Here is a 19967-nt window from a genome sequence, read left to right as displayed (position 1 = left end):
GGGTATTGATATGGATTTTATGACTTTATGGGGAGCACAGAGCCTTTCTCAAGAATTCAGTATTTTGCAATGGCTCCTTTAAAAGATTAGAGGCAAAGCGATTCAGAAATTTCAATAGCACTGTTGCCACTTGTTCCCATCCTTCAAATAAAGATGAGTCTCAGCATCAAGTCACTGCAGCTTGGAGATGTGCTTGTAAGCTAAGTCCTCGCTAAGCCAGCACCTGAGGTTTTAAAATTCCAGATTGTCATGTAAAGCAGTAGGCATTCGATGTCCTGCACATGCTTGTTTATAGCAGACTTGTATGAAGCATACCTTTCTGTCCTGAGACAGTCTAATGCTCCAGGTCAAAAGAAATGCCTGTGGCAAACCCCAGTGAAACTACTTTTCTCCCATGTTATTTTCATTTTAAACATTTTCTCTCTCTTAGCCTGATTGCCCAAAAACTTGCTACTTTTTACATTTTCCAAACTGCTAGTGTGGGGTTGCCAGCATTTTAAATGTTATTTTTTTCTTCAGATCTTGTTTTGCATTTCCATGGGTATTAGTAAGTAGCAAAAGTACCCACTTTGCATAAGACCCTAGGAGTAGGAGTAGCAGCCAGTAGTGGGCATAGCTTTGCCTCACTTCATATTGCTTCTCTGTACGTTGAAATATAAACCATTTTGTTTTAAGAATGGAAAATTTCAGACATACATTGCAATCACATAATCTAATATTTTTTGTATAACAGTGCAGACTTTCTGCACATTAATTTCTTCACTTTCCCACCCTTAATAAATATTCCATTTATGTAAAACCTATTCTCAGTATCAGATCTAAGCAACACGGAATCATAGAAATGCTTTGCTTTATACCAGTCCCTATGGAGCTTTAACCAGGACCTCAAAATTGTCAGTCTGCCTTCTGCAGCCCATGGGCACGTACAGAAGAAACCATATATTCCAGGAAGCAAGTTTGTATTACCGTGTTAATTAGGAATACCTGAATACTAATTTGATTTGCATTATAGATGACCTTGGTGAAAGTAAAGTAATGCACAAATTGTACTATACATCTGGTTACTGTCGGTGTGTTCTGTTTCACCTATCATCTCCTAAGCATTTCCCTTACAAAATCCGACAATTGTAGTGTTTGAAGCAACGTTGATGAACTTGTTGATGAACTTTGCTACTGAGAAGTGACAGTGGAAGTCTCTTTGGCAGGATGCACGTACTGTGTGGGTACTGCTGGCTGTAAGGAATGAGTCTATGCAAAGCTAGCATATCGCTCATTAGTGCTTCCTATATTGCAATAGAGGGTTCCAGCATGACTTGCAGAGAATGAGATTTTCATCTGTGTACCTTTTTCAGACTTTTCTGGAAAAAGCAGTGCTTACATGAGGATCATAGCTTAGGCAAATGCCCAAGAACAGTTTATTATCACTATAAGGGTGCATCAGCCTAAATGTATCCACAGGAGTGTTGCTATGTATATATCATTAAATATTTTGCTTCCATAATATTCTAGTGCTTTGGCAGGTGACTGATTCTACTTATGCAAGACTATCTCTGCTTAAACTCAGGTTTTGCCTGGATTACTTACATTGCATGTTGATAGGTATATGCTTGTATATTATCTGTTTTCATATGGATTTTATGCATGCATTGTATATGTATAATGTGCACGCCCTACATAGTGCTTATATATTACCTATCAATCTTTCTATTGATTTCCAGGCTATCCGATGCACTCTGGTGAACTGTAGTTGTCAGTGTTTCAAACCTGGGAAAATAAATCAGCGACAATGTGACCAGTGCCGGCATGGATGGGTAGCACATGGTAATAGTTATTCTTGCACCCTATATAGAACATGCTAGGACCTTCCTCACACACTTTGTGTGTCACGCCCCTCTACCTCAATATTCTTTACATTCAGTTTTATGTACTTATGTTTATTTATGTTTTATGATTCTCATTTCAGCCCTGAGCAAACTAAGGATTCCCAACCTCTATCCATCAAGCCAGGTAGAAATAGTTCAATCCAATGTTGTCTTCGATATCAGTAGCCTCATGCTATATGGAACCCAAGCCATTCCCGTACGCCTTAAAATTCTGCTAGATAGACTTTTCAGTGTTCTGAAGCAGGAAGAAGTGATACAGATTCTCCATGCTCTGGATTGGACACTACAGGATTATATACGTGGATATGTGCTACAGGTATTGAATTAAGAGGTTTTTTTTATAACTATGATAGTTAAGTCATATTTCAGAACTCTTTCTAGCTTAATAGTATCAGTAGTTCACAATGTGTTAACAATGTGGTACATCTGAAAGGCAGCAATAGATGTGTGCAAGTACAGCAATACAAAAGGAAAGGTGGACTGTTACTGGGAATGTGTCAAAGTAAAGGCTTCTGACTTTGATCATAGTATTATTTAATCAGTGAGTTTACTTTAATATAGCAGAATAATACTGTGACAAATAAATTTGCCATCATTTCAAACACCAGGGACAATCTTCATCTCTGGTATAGTGCTCCTGACCTTACTGGAGCTGCATTAAGGATGAATTTGGCCCTGTGTGCTTACACTGATGTTACTCCTTGCTACTGTGGAAGTTACCTTTTATGTAAAGTAACATTATGATCTTACATTATGACACAAATCAATATTTAATGGTCTTGATAATCTTGCTTTTTAGTGTTAGGATTAAAAATATGGAATCAATTACCTTGAACCTCTACCACATGAAAAATTTATAATGTTACGTTCTTCATCATCTTAGAAACTCTTACATGCACTGTGAAAAATCTCAGTAGGCCATCAAATACATGTTCTGTGATAAAATATTTATTGTAGTTATTGGGAAAAGTTAGGCATAGCTAGAGTTTGAAAGAACTCCAACACTCCAGTGTAATTACAGCTGTGCTCTGTGAACACTGGCAATAGATCAATACAGGTTCATTTGTTCTCTGATCTTAGTTGCTTGGAAGATTATTAAACTTGCAATGAAAGAATACTTGACTTAAATGAGGAGCTAAATCTTGGTCTGATTGCTCCATCTCTGCCGTCTGTAGTTACATGATACTGTTGTTCAAATGATGTGTGTCTTAATTTTTGTGGAAAAAAAAATAGTTTATTGGAAAGTATTACTGTTAGTTCAGAAAGAAATAATACCACCAGTGTGGTAAGATTTGATGAAAATATCAGAGAATTGCCATTAATCTCTCATTAAATAGAATCATTTTATGATTTTGCTAGACAAGAATTTCTAGCCTCTGAAAAAATAATAGAGACTGGGGGAAAAGGGATTTTCTGTTTTCCTGAACTAATATTTCACTCAATTATTTTTTTTTTTCTTTAGGATGCTTCAGGAAAGGTACTGGATCACTGGAGCATAATGACGAATGAAGAAGAACTGGCTACTTTGCAGCAATTTCTTCGTTTTGGAGAAACTAAGTCCATTGTAGAGTTAATGGCAATTCAGGAGAAAGAAGGTCAATCAATTATAATACCACCACCAACTGCTAATTTGGATATTAGGGCATTCATAGAGAGCTGCAATCAACATAGTCCTAATTTTTCTGCTTCCTTGGACAAAATGAGCCCCACCAACATTCATCCCTTTGAGAATATTGTAAATAACATGGCTTTCATGTTGCCATTTCAGTTTTTCAGTCCAGTGCCTCCACCTTTGATAGGTTCACCACCAGAAAGACACTTGATTGATCAAGGTCAAGACCATAGCAATGAAACTAAACAAGATGTTCATATACCATTTTCTGAAAGCAGCTTCTTAACTTCTAGTTCTGCACCATTTCAAGTTGACAATGAGAGGAGCATAAATGGTCCAGATGTCACCACTAAAACAGAAGATGATGCCCTTTTAAGTGATTCCAGTTCACATAATACAGCAGCAAAGCTTGAAATGACAGCACTATCTCCAGAAACCAAAATGAAATCTCTTGAAAAAAATGGCACTGGGCCAAGGAAAGGGCGTGTTTTCTGCACTGCATGTGAAAAGACATTTTATGACAAAGGTACTTTGAAAATACATTATAATGCTGTTCATCTGAAGATAAAGCACAAATGCACAATTGAGGGCTGCAATATGGTATTTAGCTCTTTGCGTAGTCGAAATCGTCATAGTGCAAATCCTAACCCCAGACTCCATATGCCAATGAATAGAAATAACAGGGATAAAGATCTAAGAAATGGTTTGACCCTTGCTGGACCTGGGGATAGTAAAAGGACAGAATTTACAATTTTAACTCCAGATAGCAGAACTATTACCAGCTATGCCAGCTCTTGTACAGACGCAAAGGGTCAGGCTGGATTTCCCAGTATTGGACAGAATGGTGTCCTCTTTCCAAACCTAAAGACAGTACAGCCTGTTCTTCCTTTTTATCGTAGCCCAGTTACACCAGCTGAGCTTGCTAATACTCCAGGTACTCTTCCTTCTCTGCCTCTTGTTTCTTCATCAATACCAGAGCAGCTTATTTCAAATGAATTGCCATTTGACATGCTACCTAAGAAGAAATCTCGTAAATCAAGTATGCCTATTAAGATAGAGAAAGAAGCTGTTGAAACACCTAATGAAAGTAGTGATGTTGCCAGTTCTGAAGATGATACACGTCTGCAAGTGGTAAGCGATGGAGAGCTTGAGTCCTGTGAGCATAAGATAGAGAAGCGGGTGACCGACAGGGTGGAAAATCACCCCCATTCAGGTAATTCATGGAAATCTGTCTCTGGGGTAGAGGGCCCAAAGTATTTTGAATCTGTCTTTGCGCCAGATAACAAATACATCAAGGATATCTCTGAAAATGAATTGCATCACTGTGAGAAAGAGGTTAAACCAGAAGAAAACCAGCCATTAAAAATAGTTCCCCATGAGATTATATATGAAGATCCAAAACACCACCACAATGATGTTATAAAACCAATGACTGAACCCCCCATGTATATTAAAGAGCAGTCAAAGCGCAGGATTCCTAAAGATGACTGCCCTGAATTGCAACACCACTTGCTGACCGGGGGCTTTTTCAGCACTTTGTCAAACAGGGGTGCTGCCATTCCTTGTTTTGAAGACTCTAAAGATATGGATCATGTCAGTCAACATGCACTAGGGATTCAGAAGGAAGAAAGCCGCTTTCATTGTGACATCTGTAAGAAGACTTTTAAAAACCCTTACAGTGTAAAAATGCATTTTAAAAATGTACATCTCAAAGAAATGCATATTTGCACAGTTGAGGGCTGTAATGCTGCTTTCCCTTCTCGTAGAAGTCGAGACAGGTAAGAAATTATAAACAAAATTGTATTTATTTTACCATCACAATGGAGCCTAATTTGAAATTAAAATGAGTGGTTGAGGAATGGAGCCTGCAAAGATTTGCTGTGTATCCTCGTATAACAGGTACGATAACTTATCAGAACATTCGTGAAATGAAAATCCATTGAAAGAAACATTTCCTTTCCACTAGACTACGAGGTATTAAATAAAGCCATGAAAATTTCATAACTGATAAAGTCTTCAATAGTTGAGAGAATACTTTAGAACATAAAGGGAAAGCCACAAGGGTATGAATTCAGCAATTTTCCAGTAGATGCATGTGTGGACTTATATGTTTAACGTGTACTTTCATGTGTATTTTAATGTATACAGTTTTCTTTAATGAAAAAGCAATGAGATCAATTCAGGAAATCTTCACTTATCTTTGTCCTTGCATTATGCAAGGATTTTGAGCAGACAAAATCTTACAGGGAAAAAGTCCATAAGAAAGCACGATTACCCTATGTCAGTCCAAAATGAACATTACGCAGTGCTGGTTGAACTAATGCTATCTGGTGTGTATATACATTGGTAGTGCTTTAACGTGAGGTTACATACTAACTCCTAAACAATACCGTGAGCTCATTCCGTTTACTGTTAACTGCAGTATTGTGTTGCTGCTAGTCATTTTATTTTAGTCTGTTATGCACATAGGCTGAGAAATAAGGAATTGAAGCTTTATTGTTGACCACCAGTTATGTATCTGAATGGATAAGTGATAGATAACAAACCTGTTTAAGTGGGACTCAGTCTTGTATTTTTTCTAACGCTCCTGTAACAGTGTTACAGCAGATCTTGGCTGCAGAAAGCATGCCTGGATAGTAGTTCAGAGTGACACAAGGTTTAGATTGTCTGTAATCTGCTAGGAGTGCTGGAGCCAGCTGATGCAGTCCAGAGAGAGGATGAGCCAGTCTTTGAGGACTGGCCGCTGCATCTGAGATGCACAGATTCATCTGCTGCTGGCAGGGCTTCATACCCTGATCTGTTGCCTGCATCTTCCCAGATGTGAATTCCTCTCCACTCTAATTGTGATATGGGCCACAGGAAAGAAGGCCAGCAGGAAGATTTGCATTCACATGCCACAAATTCCTTTCCACACCAATATATTCAGTCAAGTTTTAACGTAGGTGCTTTTGGAAGGTTTTTTGTGTTGTTGTTTTTTGTTTTTTTTTTTTGGGGGGGGGGGGGGCACAAAAGACAATCCACAAGAAAGTTCACAAGCTTTATGCAAAACAGTAGTTATTTGGAACAACTCTGCAGAAGTTTCTGGACTTTAACATAGAGTGCTGTGAGTGCAGGTGCAAAATATTTCTGTGCTCTTTCAAACAGTTTGTGGTTTGGATGAAACTGACTTAGGTGATGGCTAGGGGTAAATGAATGTTTTCCCTGTCTTGCAATAAATCCAGTCTTCTAACAAGGGTCTGGAGGTTCCCAGTGAGCTATTGATAATATTCAATGAAGAGCAGTGATTTTTATGCTTTGGTGGTTTTAAACTGAATCCAGAGATGCCCATTCAAAAACTGCAAGTTGCATAAAATGCGGCATTCCTTCATTCAAGGATATTCAAGCTCTGTACTAATGTTTACAGCTGCATCCTAGTACACGGTTACAGTACTTAAGAGATCATCAATATATTTTGCAGACTCAGGTGTCACTCCTTTCCTGCTTTGTCCACTGGGGAAGGATCTCATTTCCTCTTGCCCTCAGTCCATTCTCTGACCTCAGTTCAGTATACAGAAGTTTTTCAGTCTGTTCAACAACTCTTTTAGACCCAGCACTAGAGGAGTGAACAGCTATGCACAATGCAGGAGAGAATCTAAAACATTGATTTCTGTAGAGTTATTTCTGATATATGCCAGTGTAAGCAATTTCAGATACCCAGTCACATGTATAAATCATCCATGTGCACTCCCACTGCAGCAGTTGGTCAAATTAGAAGCATACAGTTCATGCATGCTACTAAATATTGATTTTTCTCTTTGTTAATGATCCTTATGAAATAACTGTTAAGCGAGGCAAAACACTTTCTTGCTAAGTTTGTCTTTGTTCTTTTAGACATAGTTCAAACCTAAATCTTCATCATAAGCTTCTGACTAAAGATACACTGGAATTCAACAACCATTTCAATGCAGCATACCTCTTGAAAGACATGGCTAAGGAATTTTGTCAAGATGTCTCTTTAAAACAACATGTTGGACATACTTCTGTAATCTTCAAAGGAATGAACAGAACAGGCAGCTTGGTTTTTCCAATGAGCAAAATTAGAGAACCCTGTTCTGAGAGTTACGGATATGATCCATTGAATGATGGAGCTGTTCTGGATCTAAGCACTACTTCCAGCATTAAATCTGAGAGCAGTGCTCATTCTTCTTGGGATTCTGACGGAGGAAGTGAAGTGTGCACCATGCCCTTGGATGATAGTGATGAAAGCTGTGAAGGACCCAGCCTAATGCCTAATGATGAACTCTACCAAGACTGTACTTTAATTGAGAAAGCTAATCAGAACTTTATAAATTTACCTTCCAGTTTGCCAATAACTTGTCATATATGCCAAAAAACTTACAGTAATAAGGGAACTTTCAGGGCTCATTACAAAACTGTGCATCTCCGCCAACTCCACAAATGTAAAGTCCCAGGTTGCAACACAATGTTTTCATCTGTTCGCAGTCGAAACAGGCACAGTCAAAACCCTAATCTGCACAAAAGTCTGGCTGGGTCACCAACTAGCCTACAGTAAGATCATGCTGATCTGAATCTGTTTCTGCTAGGAATTAATCATTTCAATTAAGGAATGTGTTAAAAATAGTTTTGTTCAAACTCATTTGACTTCTAGCCCACTCAACAGCCACGGTCAAATTCTTTTCTTCCTCGTGTGCTCTCTGGCAGTTTCATTTAGCAAAGCTTGGTGCCATAGATTTTGTGCAATTGTTTAGTTTGACATAAAGTAGCTAGCGCTTCTGCAAGGAAATGCAAGCAGTTTTGAAATGGGGAAGATACGGAGTCACTGACTAAAGTATTTCTGATACCTGTGAAGTATTATTTGCCACAGTTGGAGCTTCAAATGAGAACCGTCATCCTTTTTGTTTACATGTAAAATGAGTTGTGTTGTGTAAGAAATGAGTAACAATTGCGTTGTTTCCTCTGGTTGGGTTGAGAGTTCTGGGGTTACCATTTCATTCCTGAGACCTTAGTCTGAAGCTGACTTGCAGTATTAATTGAACATGGTATTTGCAGTTTACTGTATCCTGGAATCTAACAGATAAAATGCAAATTTTGGAAGGCTTTGCATATAGTCCAAATCTTCTGAAATCCTGTAGTCCTTACTCTTCAAGTTGGCATTTCACCTGAATCCAGTTTGCAATATTTTGCCTTTTTTTAAGATTTAATACCATTTGTTTTGCAAAAGGAGAGGCTATTTAACTTGGCAGGGTTGCCTGATTAACTCTGAGATATTCTGATAGATTGTAGTGACAGAAAGAAAGCAGGTAAGAAAAATTTCTGAACTGCAGCAAATATATCTGTGAAATAGGGGAAAAATAATTTAAAATGCACTTTTTGAGTTTCTTCTTTCAGGAAGAGAAAACATTTTGTTTAAAATGAGGGGGAAAAAAGGAAATCTAAACTGTTTTAAAGAGTTTGAAGGTGCAATTCTAAGCCTTTGAGAGACAAAGATAAAATGGATGCAGTAGATACCTTTCATGATACATCAGTTATTGTTTCTCTTACTGGTGGTGGAAAACACAAGTTGATCTTTGTAATGGTAGAATGCTTATTCTCATTCACATCTCTTTTTATGAGAACATTGTTCAGTATCTGTTAAAATGTTTAATATCCTTGTACTTGTCCCTGTAATTAACAGTATTCTGCATTATGTTCTGTGCACTTAAGAAGACTGGTCTTGCATTGTATTTAAAAAAAAAAAAAAAAAACACTCTTCAATATTTAATTTGTAGTCACATCATGCAAATGCTATGTATGTTCTTGTGGTGCATCTTCTTTGACTGAATAATTCCCAAACAGAAGAAGAAATACTAAAGCAAGTCTTACTTTTTTTTTTTTTTTTTAATTCACCAGTTGAAATGGCTCAATCAGTTGTAGTATGCAAGCATGGTATTGACAGCACAACCTGTACATATTATACCAAAGTGCTTACAGTATTTGTGGTTTCTAGAACTAGTCTAGTTTTCCAGTATAACTGGAACTTAGTCCTTATTCATTTTTGTGACTGAATAAAAATAGACGGAATTTCTGGATTTAGTATGTATGTAGAAAAAACTAGTACAATGCTATTGCCATATGTCTTGATGTTTAACTTATTCTAAAATATACTATGGTATTGTAACCATTTCATATTGTATAAAGAAAACAAAAGTGGACTGAATATTTCACTAATTCTTTTTGAAAACTGGTTTGTGTGTGAGTATGGGTTATGCAAGGAAAAAACATGACACAGTTGTAAATGTTTGTGCTCAGTAGAAATGGTTTCCATGCATTGTGTAAAGTAATCTTCTATTTTTTTAATTTACAGTAGGTTTATGTGATATTTAAAATAATCCATTTGTGCTTGAAACTATTATCCTGGGGAAAGCTGTCCCATTGCTTTGGGTTTGGTTTTTTTGTGTGTGTTTTGGCAGGAGGGTCAGTGTTTTGGGTTTTGTTTTTGTTTTAAATGAGACCTCGTATTAGTGGCGATTGTGGATTGAAAGCTAAGGGCACAATCGTAGGAGACACAATTGCTCCCAGCCTTTTGATAGTGTAAATCAATGATTTGTTATACAGCTATTTCAAGCTCTTTTTATATATGTAAATATATATAAACCTATTTGTTTAATCATAAACGGTGTTTTTTTGAAACAATGTGATGTAAACTAATGCTGTAATGCCCATTAATATAGCTTTCACTGTGTCCAAAAAGGAAACACATTTGTATATCCTAACAATTTTGTATGTGTTAATAAAAGCAAATAATAATGCCTCTGGTTGATTCAGAAAAACAGGCTTTTGTGACTGGAAAAAAAATCATTATTCTTCATTTTCATTTAAAAAATGGTAATTGTGAAAACACATTCCCGCTGTGGAGAGCACTGTTTTGACAGTGGTACTAACTTATTTCATAGTAAGGAAGTGTCATTATTGTCGTGAGCCAGTAGAGATGTTATAATAAATGTTGCCAGATATTTCATTGATTTTTTTTTTCCTTTGAGCAGTAGGCAAGGGGAGACATTAGTTTAAGTGTTATCAACTAAACAGAAGGTAAATATCATTGGGAACTATGTTATGATAAATATTTGGGGGCTCTATTTTACTTTATATTTTGGAAAGGGTTTTGTGTTTTTTTTTTATCTATTTATTTCTTTGAAAAGGATAGGAGATTTAGAACAGAGTAAGCCCTTGGTACCCCTAGAACAGCATATGTATCTCATGAAGCGTTTGTGTAGCTCCCTCCTCCTAATGACCGCAGCGTGGCTGGACCAAGCCTTAACATCTCCTGTTAGTTTTAAATATGTGTGATGCTTATAGCAGCCTGTATCGCATATTCACCACAGATGTTGAAGGGAGTAACCTCACTTCAGAATAGTAGTACCATTATTTTTGAGTTTTTCATAGTCGCTCTGGAAAGCTGTGGCAGTTTCCACTGACCGAGGCTTAGTTCCAGAGATGTTTTCATCTGTGATGCTGCAAGTACACAGCTGGAGGATCAAATCTTCACATTAGGTCTGAACTGGGACTGGACATGCCCACCTTTGCTACCCATGTATGTTGCTCCCTTTTTTATATTTCTATCTTTTTTTTTTTTTTTTTTTCTCTCCTGTAGAAAACGAGAGCCTCAAAAACTAGATCCTGTCATCTTTCTGTGACTCCAAAGGAGAAGGCACAGATGCACACTGCGTGGTAGCCACTCTGTACATTTGAGCACCCGATTTCTCACAATTCAGGTATTTTGAATAGTTGTTAGTAGCAAGCCAATATAGCTCTGGAAAAAATAAGTGTCATAGTACTTACAGCACTATTTTCAAAAATTCGTTTCCAACAGAGTGTAAGGGAGCTGGTTTTTATACCTCCAGGTTTCAAAGTACTCTGAAAAGAGCTGTGGCAAAACCAGAGGTTATTGTTTCTAATGAATCTTTAGTAAAGTTATACACTGTAAAACCAGTGGAGTGGAGAAACAAGTTCTGAAAATACCTGTCTGATTCCCTGCATTGAACAGGGAAGCCTAAAAACAGCTAAACTACCTGGACTTAGTCCAGGGATTTTTAAATTGAGTGCCAGGCCCTCCTTGAGAAGGGTTCACAAGCAGCTTCTGATTAATCAGCTAGCATAGGTTAAAGAAATGCAGCTAAAATAAAAACACCTTTTGAGTTTGAGATACAGCCCATAAGGGTTCCATTCAGCCCGCAAGTGAGCTTTCATTTCAAAACTGAAATGAGAGTTTGAATCTGAATTGGGAAGGAGACAACAATGCAATGAGAAGGGAGGCTGGATCAAAGAGTTCTTGTAGAGAAAGCCAGGCTCCAGGTTTTGTTCAGAGCAGCAGTTTCTGCCAGCTCCCCCAATTTTGCCTCCCCAAAGTTGCCTTCCTCTCCCCTAAGTTGCCTTAGGGGAGAGGAAGGCAACTTCAAGCTTTATATATTAAAATATCTCTTTATATATAAAGTGCATGTAAAGTGATCAATTCAGCTCTGAATCACTTGGAAAGCATTTTGAAGGGTTTGCTGGATAGTGATATTTCCTCATAAGCATGTCTCTGATGGTAGACGAGCTTTTAATTTCCCTCAGCCCCCTCACCCCGGCCCCCCATGCCTTTTGGCACTCCTTGGATTACGCAAAGTTGCTAACTTGCAAATGTATTGTTGAAACATCACCCTGTTAAGCTCTAGCCCTGTCAGCTCAGCTCCCCGTGAGCACCCTTCAGCTTTCATGTGTGTTCAATAAACGGATATAGGAAAAGGTAATGTCGCAAAGTGACAATCCCTCTCCAGTGAGTACTCTGTTTAGTTCTGCACTAGTTTAGAGCTTTGTAGAAGCTCTTGTGGCCATTTGTATTGTGTTTCTGTAACTACACTCCTAAGCTGGTAAAGCTCACTGTGAATTACATGCCATTATTGCCTGCAGATGCGTGTGTTGCCACAAATATTTGTGCTTGCCAAAGGCTCTAGCAAAACTCTCATTAGTTTGCATTGTAAGGAATATCATATATTGGCATCCTTCTACAACTTTTGAACCTTTTTTTTTTTCACCTTAAATTAAGGCCAATCCAGACACGTCTTCTCAAGTGTGAGCCGATTCTTTGCTTTAATCTTATAAATCTTTGATCACTAATCTTCTTGTTTTATAGTTTCTGCTCATTCAGTGTAGGGATTTCTGTAATGTGTTCTCTTATTGCTGTTATTGATAGTTCCCACCCATACCACTCTTTCACTCTTTGGAAGTTTACAAATTTAGATAGCTTTATAGGCAATCCTTGAAGACTGTATGCTTAGCAGCGGATATTTGCACATCTGAGAAACTGTCAGGGTAGGACTGCGGAACTGTTACCACTTTTTCGGAAAGCATGTTGATATGCTGCTTGGAGAAGAAGTCCTAGAGCCACCATGTCCTAGAGAAAGCCCAAGGCTTTCCCATCATATGATGATATCAGTGAGAGATGGATTTAATACTTTTTAAGCTTCCTTGTTGACATTTTGAGGCTGAATCATACTGTAAGTTCTTAAGATGTATAACACTCTTCTTACTCATTCCCTGTCTGCACATCTCTTACTGTAGACTAGTATTTCTCTCAAGTCCAGGAGCCAAGCCTGCCCTTTTCATTCAAATCTAAAGCCATAAACCCATCTACCAGTAAGGTAATTGTCATGAACTGAACTACTCCAGATTTTTTTCACCTCTTCTCTGTACCCATTCAAGATACAGGAGCAGCTAGTCCTAACATCCAGTCAGTCACAGTAATAAAATGAAATGGATCAGTATTGGCTTCCATATTATTATTATTAAAAAAAAAAAAAAGAGGACCCGTGAGTTGCAAGCAGTGTGATTTTTAAGGTCTGTAATGAGCAACTTAGACTGTCGTAAAACTAATCAGACAGATTCCAACCTGAGTTCTTATTTTAATTTCAAAATTATTATTTTTAATTATAGTTATTATACAAGCCCTTTTCTAGAAAAATATTTATCTTATCTGAATCTGCTGATAAGAACGACAATATATGTATGTGCTCTATGCATAGCTAAATTATGCACACATATATCAATACATAATTGCATATGCATACGGCTGCATATTCATGTTAAACCTAATTCCGCTCTCATTTATGGTAATACAAGTTGGGAATAATTTCAGTGAATTCAGTAGAGCAGGGCATATAAAACCAGAGTCAGGTCTCAACAAGGACTGTAAGTTACGTGTGTTAGTAAGTAGGCTCCTGCTGGCTGCTTATACTGGTTTTGTAATTGTTAGCTTATCGAAGCAGGTCAAAATATAATGTTTTGCAAGACCAAATAAGTTTTACTAGTTTCTGTGCCCTCATCTCCCCTGTAAATGACTAGTTTGAAGCTGTATTTCTGCATGACCAACATAAAAACAGTCCTACAAAAAGTATTATCTCTGGTGGTAAGATAGCATGAGACAGATCCTTTGTAAATGCAAAACACTAACTCTGGGTGAGCTCTGCCAGTTTAGGCAAGTTCAAAATCTGGACGGATATATCTTAACACATTCAAATAGTCTCCAGCCAAAAATTCTGAAAGAGAACAAACTGCGTGAGAGCATGGCACAGAGATGTGGAAGAGTTGGGAGCAGCCAGAGTGACTTCAGAGGAGACACTAGGAAAACAACATAACTTACTAGTGAGGAGACACGTTATTGCTGCTCTGGGAAGCAGACATCTGCACCTCTGTGTGGGATGATATAAACCTTACGTTGGATTCCTGAGCACTGAGAGGCCATGTGCAAGTGAGAGGTATATGCAGGCTTCTCAGGCTGTGAATAGCCTGACTAAAGCGTGCTCCAAACTAACAACTTGCTTAACACTGCCATGTGCAGAGTAATGAAGTTCTTGTTAATAATATCTACAAAAGGAGGACTTGCCTTTCTTCAGACAGTCAGAACTTCTAACTTCCACCAATGTCCTATAAACTACGAGTCTCTCTGCCTTCCTATGCGTATGCAGGAAAAACTCATTTGATTCTAGTTAGCTTACTCCCCCAGTGCTCAGCATCCCCCTGCTTTAGCAAAAGAGCACGTCTTTACCCCCTGTATACAGAGGGTGCAGTAGCTAGAACTTTTGCTGCACCCATCATTACCCCTCAGCTATTTTATCATCTCCTTCCTTTCTGGGGAGAGCACCTGGGTTTCTCTAACTGCTGCAGGATTTGACAAAAATCTCCAGGCTCCTTTTGCTTTTTCTCAGCCTTACCTAGCACAAACAACAAAGAAGAGCAGCAGCTGGGAATGAAGCTAGGGGTGTGACATGGAGAACAATCCCAGCAGTGGTCCCACAGGTTGAAGGAGTGCACAGAGCACACGATGATGAGGGTGCCATCTGTGTACATGTGTGTGTTATCTCTATTCACAGAGAGAGAATATTTTATGAGGGATTTCTTCTCAAGTATTATTTGTGGCAGAAGGAGATATCTTTCTTTGTCAAAGGAAACAATAGCATCTGGAGGAGGAGAACCCACAATGGAAGGTATGAAGAGCATGAATGGCCACAGCCAGGGAGCAGGTCTTGATAGTGCAGGAGATGAAGCAGGAATGGAGAAAGATCTGCATGTTGAAGATGAAAGGGAAAATTTCTGTATTCTCCAGTTTGCTGTCCATGTTCCTACTATTTTTCTTGTTGCATTTAAGAACAAGACTTTTCTCCCTCCTTTTATCTCTACTTTCTCATGACAGAAGAGAGTTCTTGTAAGGGGACAGCTGGAAAGCGGTCCCAGTTTCTCAGCCATATCTTTGCAACACTCTTTATGGTAAAGAGATGTGAGTTTTCCCCGTGACCTGACCATGCTGCTCAGCTGTACAGGGAAAAAATAAAAAATAAAAATAATAATAATAAAAAAGCCTCCTCTTGCACTGAGCTGCCAGCACTGCATTACGTACGCACTCTCTGCTCCCTTGACAGTGCCCTTTGAGCAAACATAAAGTGAGCCTGGTACGTGCTCTGAGGATGTGTTCCTCACAGCAAGGAGGGGAAGGGCTATCTACAGGTAACTGAGCTGCTTTGGAGCTCAGGAGACCTGCAGGAAAACTCCAGCCACAACTCAAACTTTCTGTTTGATTTTCAGCAACTTGGTGCAGATCTACAAAGGCATTTTGTGCCTCAGTCAGAATAGTGACCTCCCAGGGAAACTGTGAGGGCAACTGAGCTAATAAAGGCTTGGATGCACATGGTGATATCGCAGGCTGTGTAAGAATTCAGCTCCATAAAATCCCTTTTGTGTTCTTATGGAAGATTATTGCAAAGGTAGTATTTTGGATGATATTATACTCCCTCACTTTAATTCCCTGTTTTTATAAAATCTTCAGTATTCATAAGCAATCATTTCCTACATCACTGGTCCTTTAGTTTAAAGCAAAAAGGCAATAAAAACTGAATTACTCTGTTCTCAGAGCTGAAGAGCAGCAGCCAATGTTTGATGTCAACTCCCACCCCCTTTCTATTACCCTCTGTCTGACTGAAAGAAATCAGCTTGTCATTAAACTGGCATTTACTTTGTTTTACATGTCAGGCTATTACTGCAGGGAGTGGGTGATTATTTTGGGTCATTTTCTGAGTCTGTTTCGCAAGGACATGTTCAGCATGGGTATATACTGCTGCTCTCTTCTGGATGGAAGCAGAACTGGCCCCATCAGCCTTATTGCTAACAACTAGAGGTGATTCTGGTTCCACCACATGGTGGACACCTTTGTAAAGTCTGCACAGGCACACTTTAGAAAACTAAAATCTGAACTTTATTTTCCGTCTTTTCTCTTATTTCGAGAGGGCCATAGCAGTGATATGCCAGGTGGTGCCTAAGCTGGTGTAGATTCCTTACAATTCCTTACAATATTTTGTCTTGGGAGGTCTGTTGGTCCTTGTAACAGACCACAACTGTGAAATGTGCAGCAAAAACCAAGTGTTACTGCTTCAAATTGTACAGCTTTGAGATAATAAATATACATGATAATGTTAAGTAATGGAAATATATCAAGTGTTGCACATCTGGTTTCAGGGATGCATATAACCCAGACAAAAACAATAGTCAAACAGGGAAAGGAGAATAATTTCCAGGTCAGTAATAATAACAGCTCACACAACACTCAGGGGAAATCAAGCATGCGTATTTGCATTCAGATATGTACTGCAAACTCAAGAAGTCTGCATTCCCTTCTATAAAAGCATGCCAAAGTTTCTTTGAAAAGCTGTGTTTTTCATCACATTAATTACATGTTGTGTTAGGGTAGAAGACCACCATCATGACATTACATCAACAACTTTTGCACTGCCTAATATAAATACCACAAAGAATCCTGCAAACCGAAGCGAGCGCAATCTATCCCAGAAATCTCTGCAGAACGTGGCTTAGCAGAGCTGACCAGAAATATCACCCTACTTGACACCCTGCTCTTGAAATTTGGAATACCTCATGAAGCACTGATGCTTTTGAAGGTATTGTTATGAGTTCCAAATTCTTCTTTTGTATTTGCAATTTCTATCTTTATATTAAATCCCAGTTCTCTCTCAGATGTATTTCTGCTTTCCAAAAAAGAAACTTCAACATGGATGCAAGTGGAAAACTAATACTGCACCTTTGAAAATACCCCAGAATTACACAAATTCTGTGAACAGCAAAGAGTGTACCTCTTCCCTGACATAACATCAAAGGAGAGTCTCAGGGCATTTCAAATAAAGATAAAAATGTTTAATTCTGTGTACAGAAAATACTTTAAAGTGAAGCATACAGTGGAAGGACAGAGCTCCCTCCCCAGCATTTTGGGCTTGCAGCCTCTCTAAAGTCACAGGGCTGAGGCTGGGCCACAGGTAGAATTTCAATGCATTGTTTGTTCTTTTCCTGCTTGTTTAGAATAATCGTAATGCTGCTGTATTAGTAGAAGAAGGTTACTGTATGGAAGAAATAAGTAGGGATAGCTGGATATTCCAGACAGGTGTGTGTTTTATAGAAGCTATGTCTAAGCTGGAGGATATTCCAAGTTTCTGGACCCGGGTGCATGACCCTGCATCTATCCTGGTTAAGACGAGCGTCTTAAGGCATCTAGGGGCATGCACCCAGTGTTATTTTCATTTCAAGCTGCATGGCTTAAAATACGTCAAAACAATATAGTTGTTTTTAGTGTGCCTTTTTTATTATTATTTCTTCATAGAACAGTTGACTTTTTTCATTCAGCTTTTCCAGCCTGACACCAATGTGGCTTCTTTCCACCAGTGCAAAAAAACTTCAGAAATACAATTTGGTAAATGACAAGTAAAAAGCAGGTGGTTTTTTTGGTTGGTTGGTTGGTTTTTCCTCAGTCCTGAGAATTCTTACAGAATCTAGCACTAAATGGGAATTAGAAATGTGAGGGACAGGACCCAAGCACAGAAATTAATGCTACTGGCATGGTACAGTAAATGGAGTTCAGAAATTCTCAGCTATTCAGCATTGTATTCTTCCATCCATCCACCCTGAAACACAATACTTTATAATTCCAAGTGTTGTTAATGTATGGGTTTTTTCATCTGTTGCTTATTGTGTGAACAACAGGCCCAATGTTGCAAATGCTTCCTGATACCAGGGATCCTTTCTCAAGTACTATACTCTGAGATCCTTATTATGTGAACTGTGGTATAAGGAAGGATTAATCACATTATTAAATCGCGGCCTTCTTACATAACTCCTTAGGCCTTTTGCCTTGAAAAGGTGACTCTCACTTTAAAATGCTACCTTTCAGCAACACTATACAGCAGTTATATTTTAAAAATGAATACTTTCTGTACAACTTTATTAAACATGGAAAGGACAATGGATGGTGAAATTATAGGCCTAATCCATTGAAAGCCTTGAATTCACACCTGCAGATAACTGGATTAATAGCACTTAGTTGTGTAAAACAGCTAAATTATGGCAAGATTATGCTGAATATTTGATAGGTGGAATACATACAAGTTCTCTTCTCTTACAAGTAATGAAAGATTGCTAAGATCTTCATAGCTGTAAAAACTGTGCCTGAAGAATTGTAACCTTGTGATTTCATCCTTTCTCTATATTGCTCAGCAATGTTTTTCTGTTGTTGAACACTTTTTCTCTGTTGTTCTCTTGTTCTAAGTTTGTACTGCATTCCAAGTTTAAAATTGAGAAACCTGTATAATTTGTGCACTTTGCTTCTGTTTTCTCTTAATCCCAGATTCTGCTCTCACATAATAAATGTACATCTCTGTTGAAGTCAACATGTAGGGGGAAATTAATTAATTTTATTCCAAGCCAATGATGAGCTTTCTCAATAGAGGGACACCTTTGAAAGTTTCAATACAGCATATGTAAAGCAGAAGGACAGATGTTAGGGGAAGATATATGGTAAGAAGGTTTTGAGAAGCTCTACTAGAATTTTTCTAGGAGCATATGCCAGGAAAAAGGACCTCAAAACCCTCTTTTTTTGGTTGTATTCATCAACATCTGCTGGGTTCATGGCCCATTCTTTTGAACTGATATCCTAAGTTCATTTCCTTGCTATACATTTGATTTCTTCCCAGCGTAAACTTTCTGAATGGTAAATGGTAAAGTGTAAACTTGCATGATCTGAAGATCTTGGCTCATGGAAACATTTTGGGACAATGCAGAACATTTAAGGAAAGCGAAGAAAAAAATAAATAAAAAAAAGAAAATAAATAAATAAATAAATAAATAAACAGGAGGGATATGGTCATTCCTTGTATCTACTGTTCCACATCATAGTGGCACTTGTGTGGTAGCTGCAGAACTTCAGAGGTGTTAATGAAACAGTCTTTATCATTCTTTGGATAAAGGAGAGCATACCTTTCTTTGTCTTTACAGAAAGGGAAGGACAGTCTCCTCAAAAGTAATCTTGATATTGTTATGGCTTCCAAATTAAATCTTTGTCTTGCTCCCAGGCAATCCTGCCTGCCTTGCATCCTTTTCCAGAATCTGTTAGCGATATGATTGTTTGCACTTTCCAGCATTCAGTGATTTACCTGGCAGAGTAGAAAGAGGAGGGAGTTATATCTCCAATGTCATCCAGACTTTCAGCAGTTATGTGGGACGAAAGCATCTAACTGCAAAGCACTGGAGCTGTAATTGAACCCTGATATCCAGAGGTTAGTCAGGTCCTCCTCACATCTCCCTGTTATTATAATCATACTACCGTTTTTCAACTAAATGCAAGATATCAGGAAAGATCAGTTTGTGTTGAGTTCCCCAAAATTTCAATATACCTTCTTAAATCAGAGACAATACTGAGAACATAAGGATGAGCTTTAGATAGAATGAAGGTATTTGCTAGGAAAGGGGGAGTGAATCATGAATCAAATTGTACCCAGAGCTTGCAAATCAAAGAACTACTGAGGTAGAAGTGAGTTTTTCAAAGGACTGTAAGAATATCTATGAAAGTGCTAAGGGACTTGGGTCTCATAGTGAATTATAAGCAGAAGAGAGGTGCGATGACAAAT

At 38.2% G+C, this 19967-nt stretch overlaps 1 protein-coding gene and 1 long non-coding RNA gene across 3 annotated transcripts in view; one reads left to right on the top strand and one right to left on the bottom strand.

Annotated features, from left to right (window-relative positions):
- The window catches only part of BNC1 (basonuclin 1), a 75641-nt gene extending 65351 nt beyond the window's left edge, over positions 1-10290 (top strand). For both annotated transcript variants that reach the window (XM_035336295.1, XM_035336294.1), the window contains exons 2-5: positions 1719-1821; positions 1964-2199; positions 3346-5273; positions 7366-10290. In XM_035336295.1, the coding sequence (XP_035192186.1) occupies positions 1719-1821; positions 1964-2199; positions 3346-5273; positions 7366-8047 (2949 nt within the window). In that variant the 3' untranslated portion in view covers positions 8048-10290. The remainder of the gene's footprint in view (positions 1-1718; positions 1822-1963; positions 2200-3345; positions 5274-7365) is intronic.
- Positions 1-19967, bottom strand: part of LOC118172403 — a 42220-nt gene that overhangs the window by 5430 nt on the left and 16823 nt on the right. The window lies entirely within an intron of this gene.

Source organism: Oxyura jamaicensis, chromosome 10, assembly GCF_011077185.1.
Source record: "Oxyura jamaicensis isolate SHBP4307 breed ruddy duck chromosome 10, BPBGC_Ojam_1.0, whole genome shotgun sequence".
NCBI lineage: Eukaryota > Metazoa > Chordata > Aves > Anseriformes > Anatidae > Oxyura > Oxyura jamaicensis.
The sequence above is the reverse complement of the archived record's forward strand: the minus strand, read 5'-3'. Positions and strand labels throughout refer to the sequence as shown.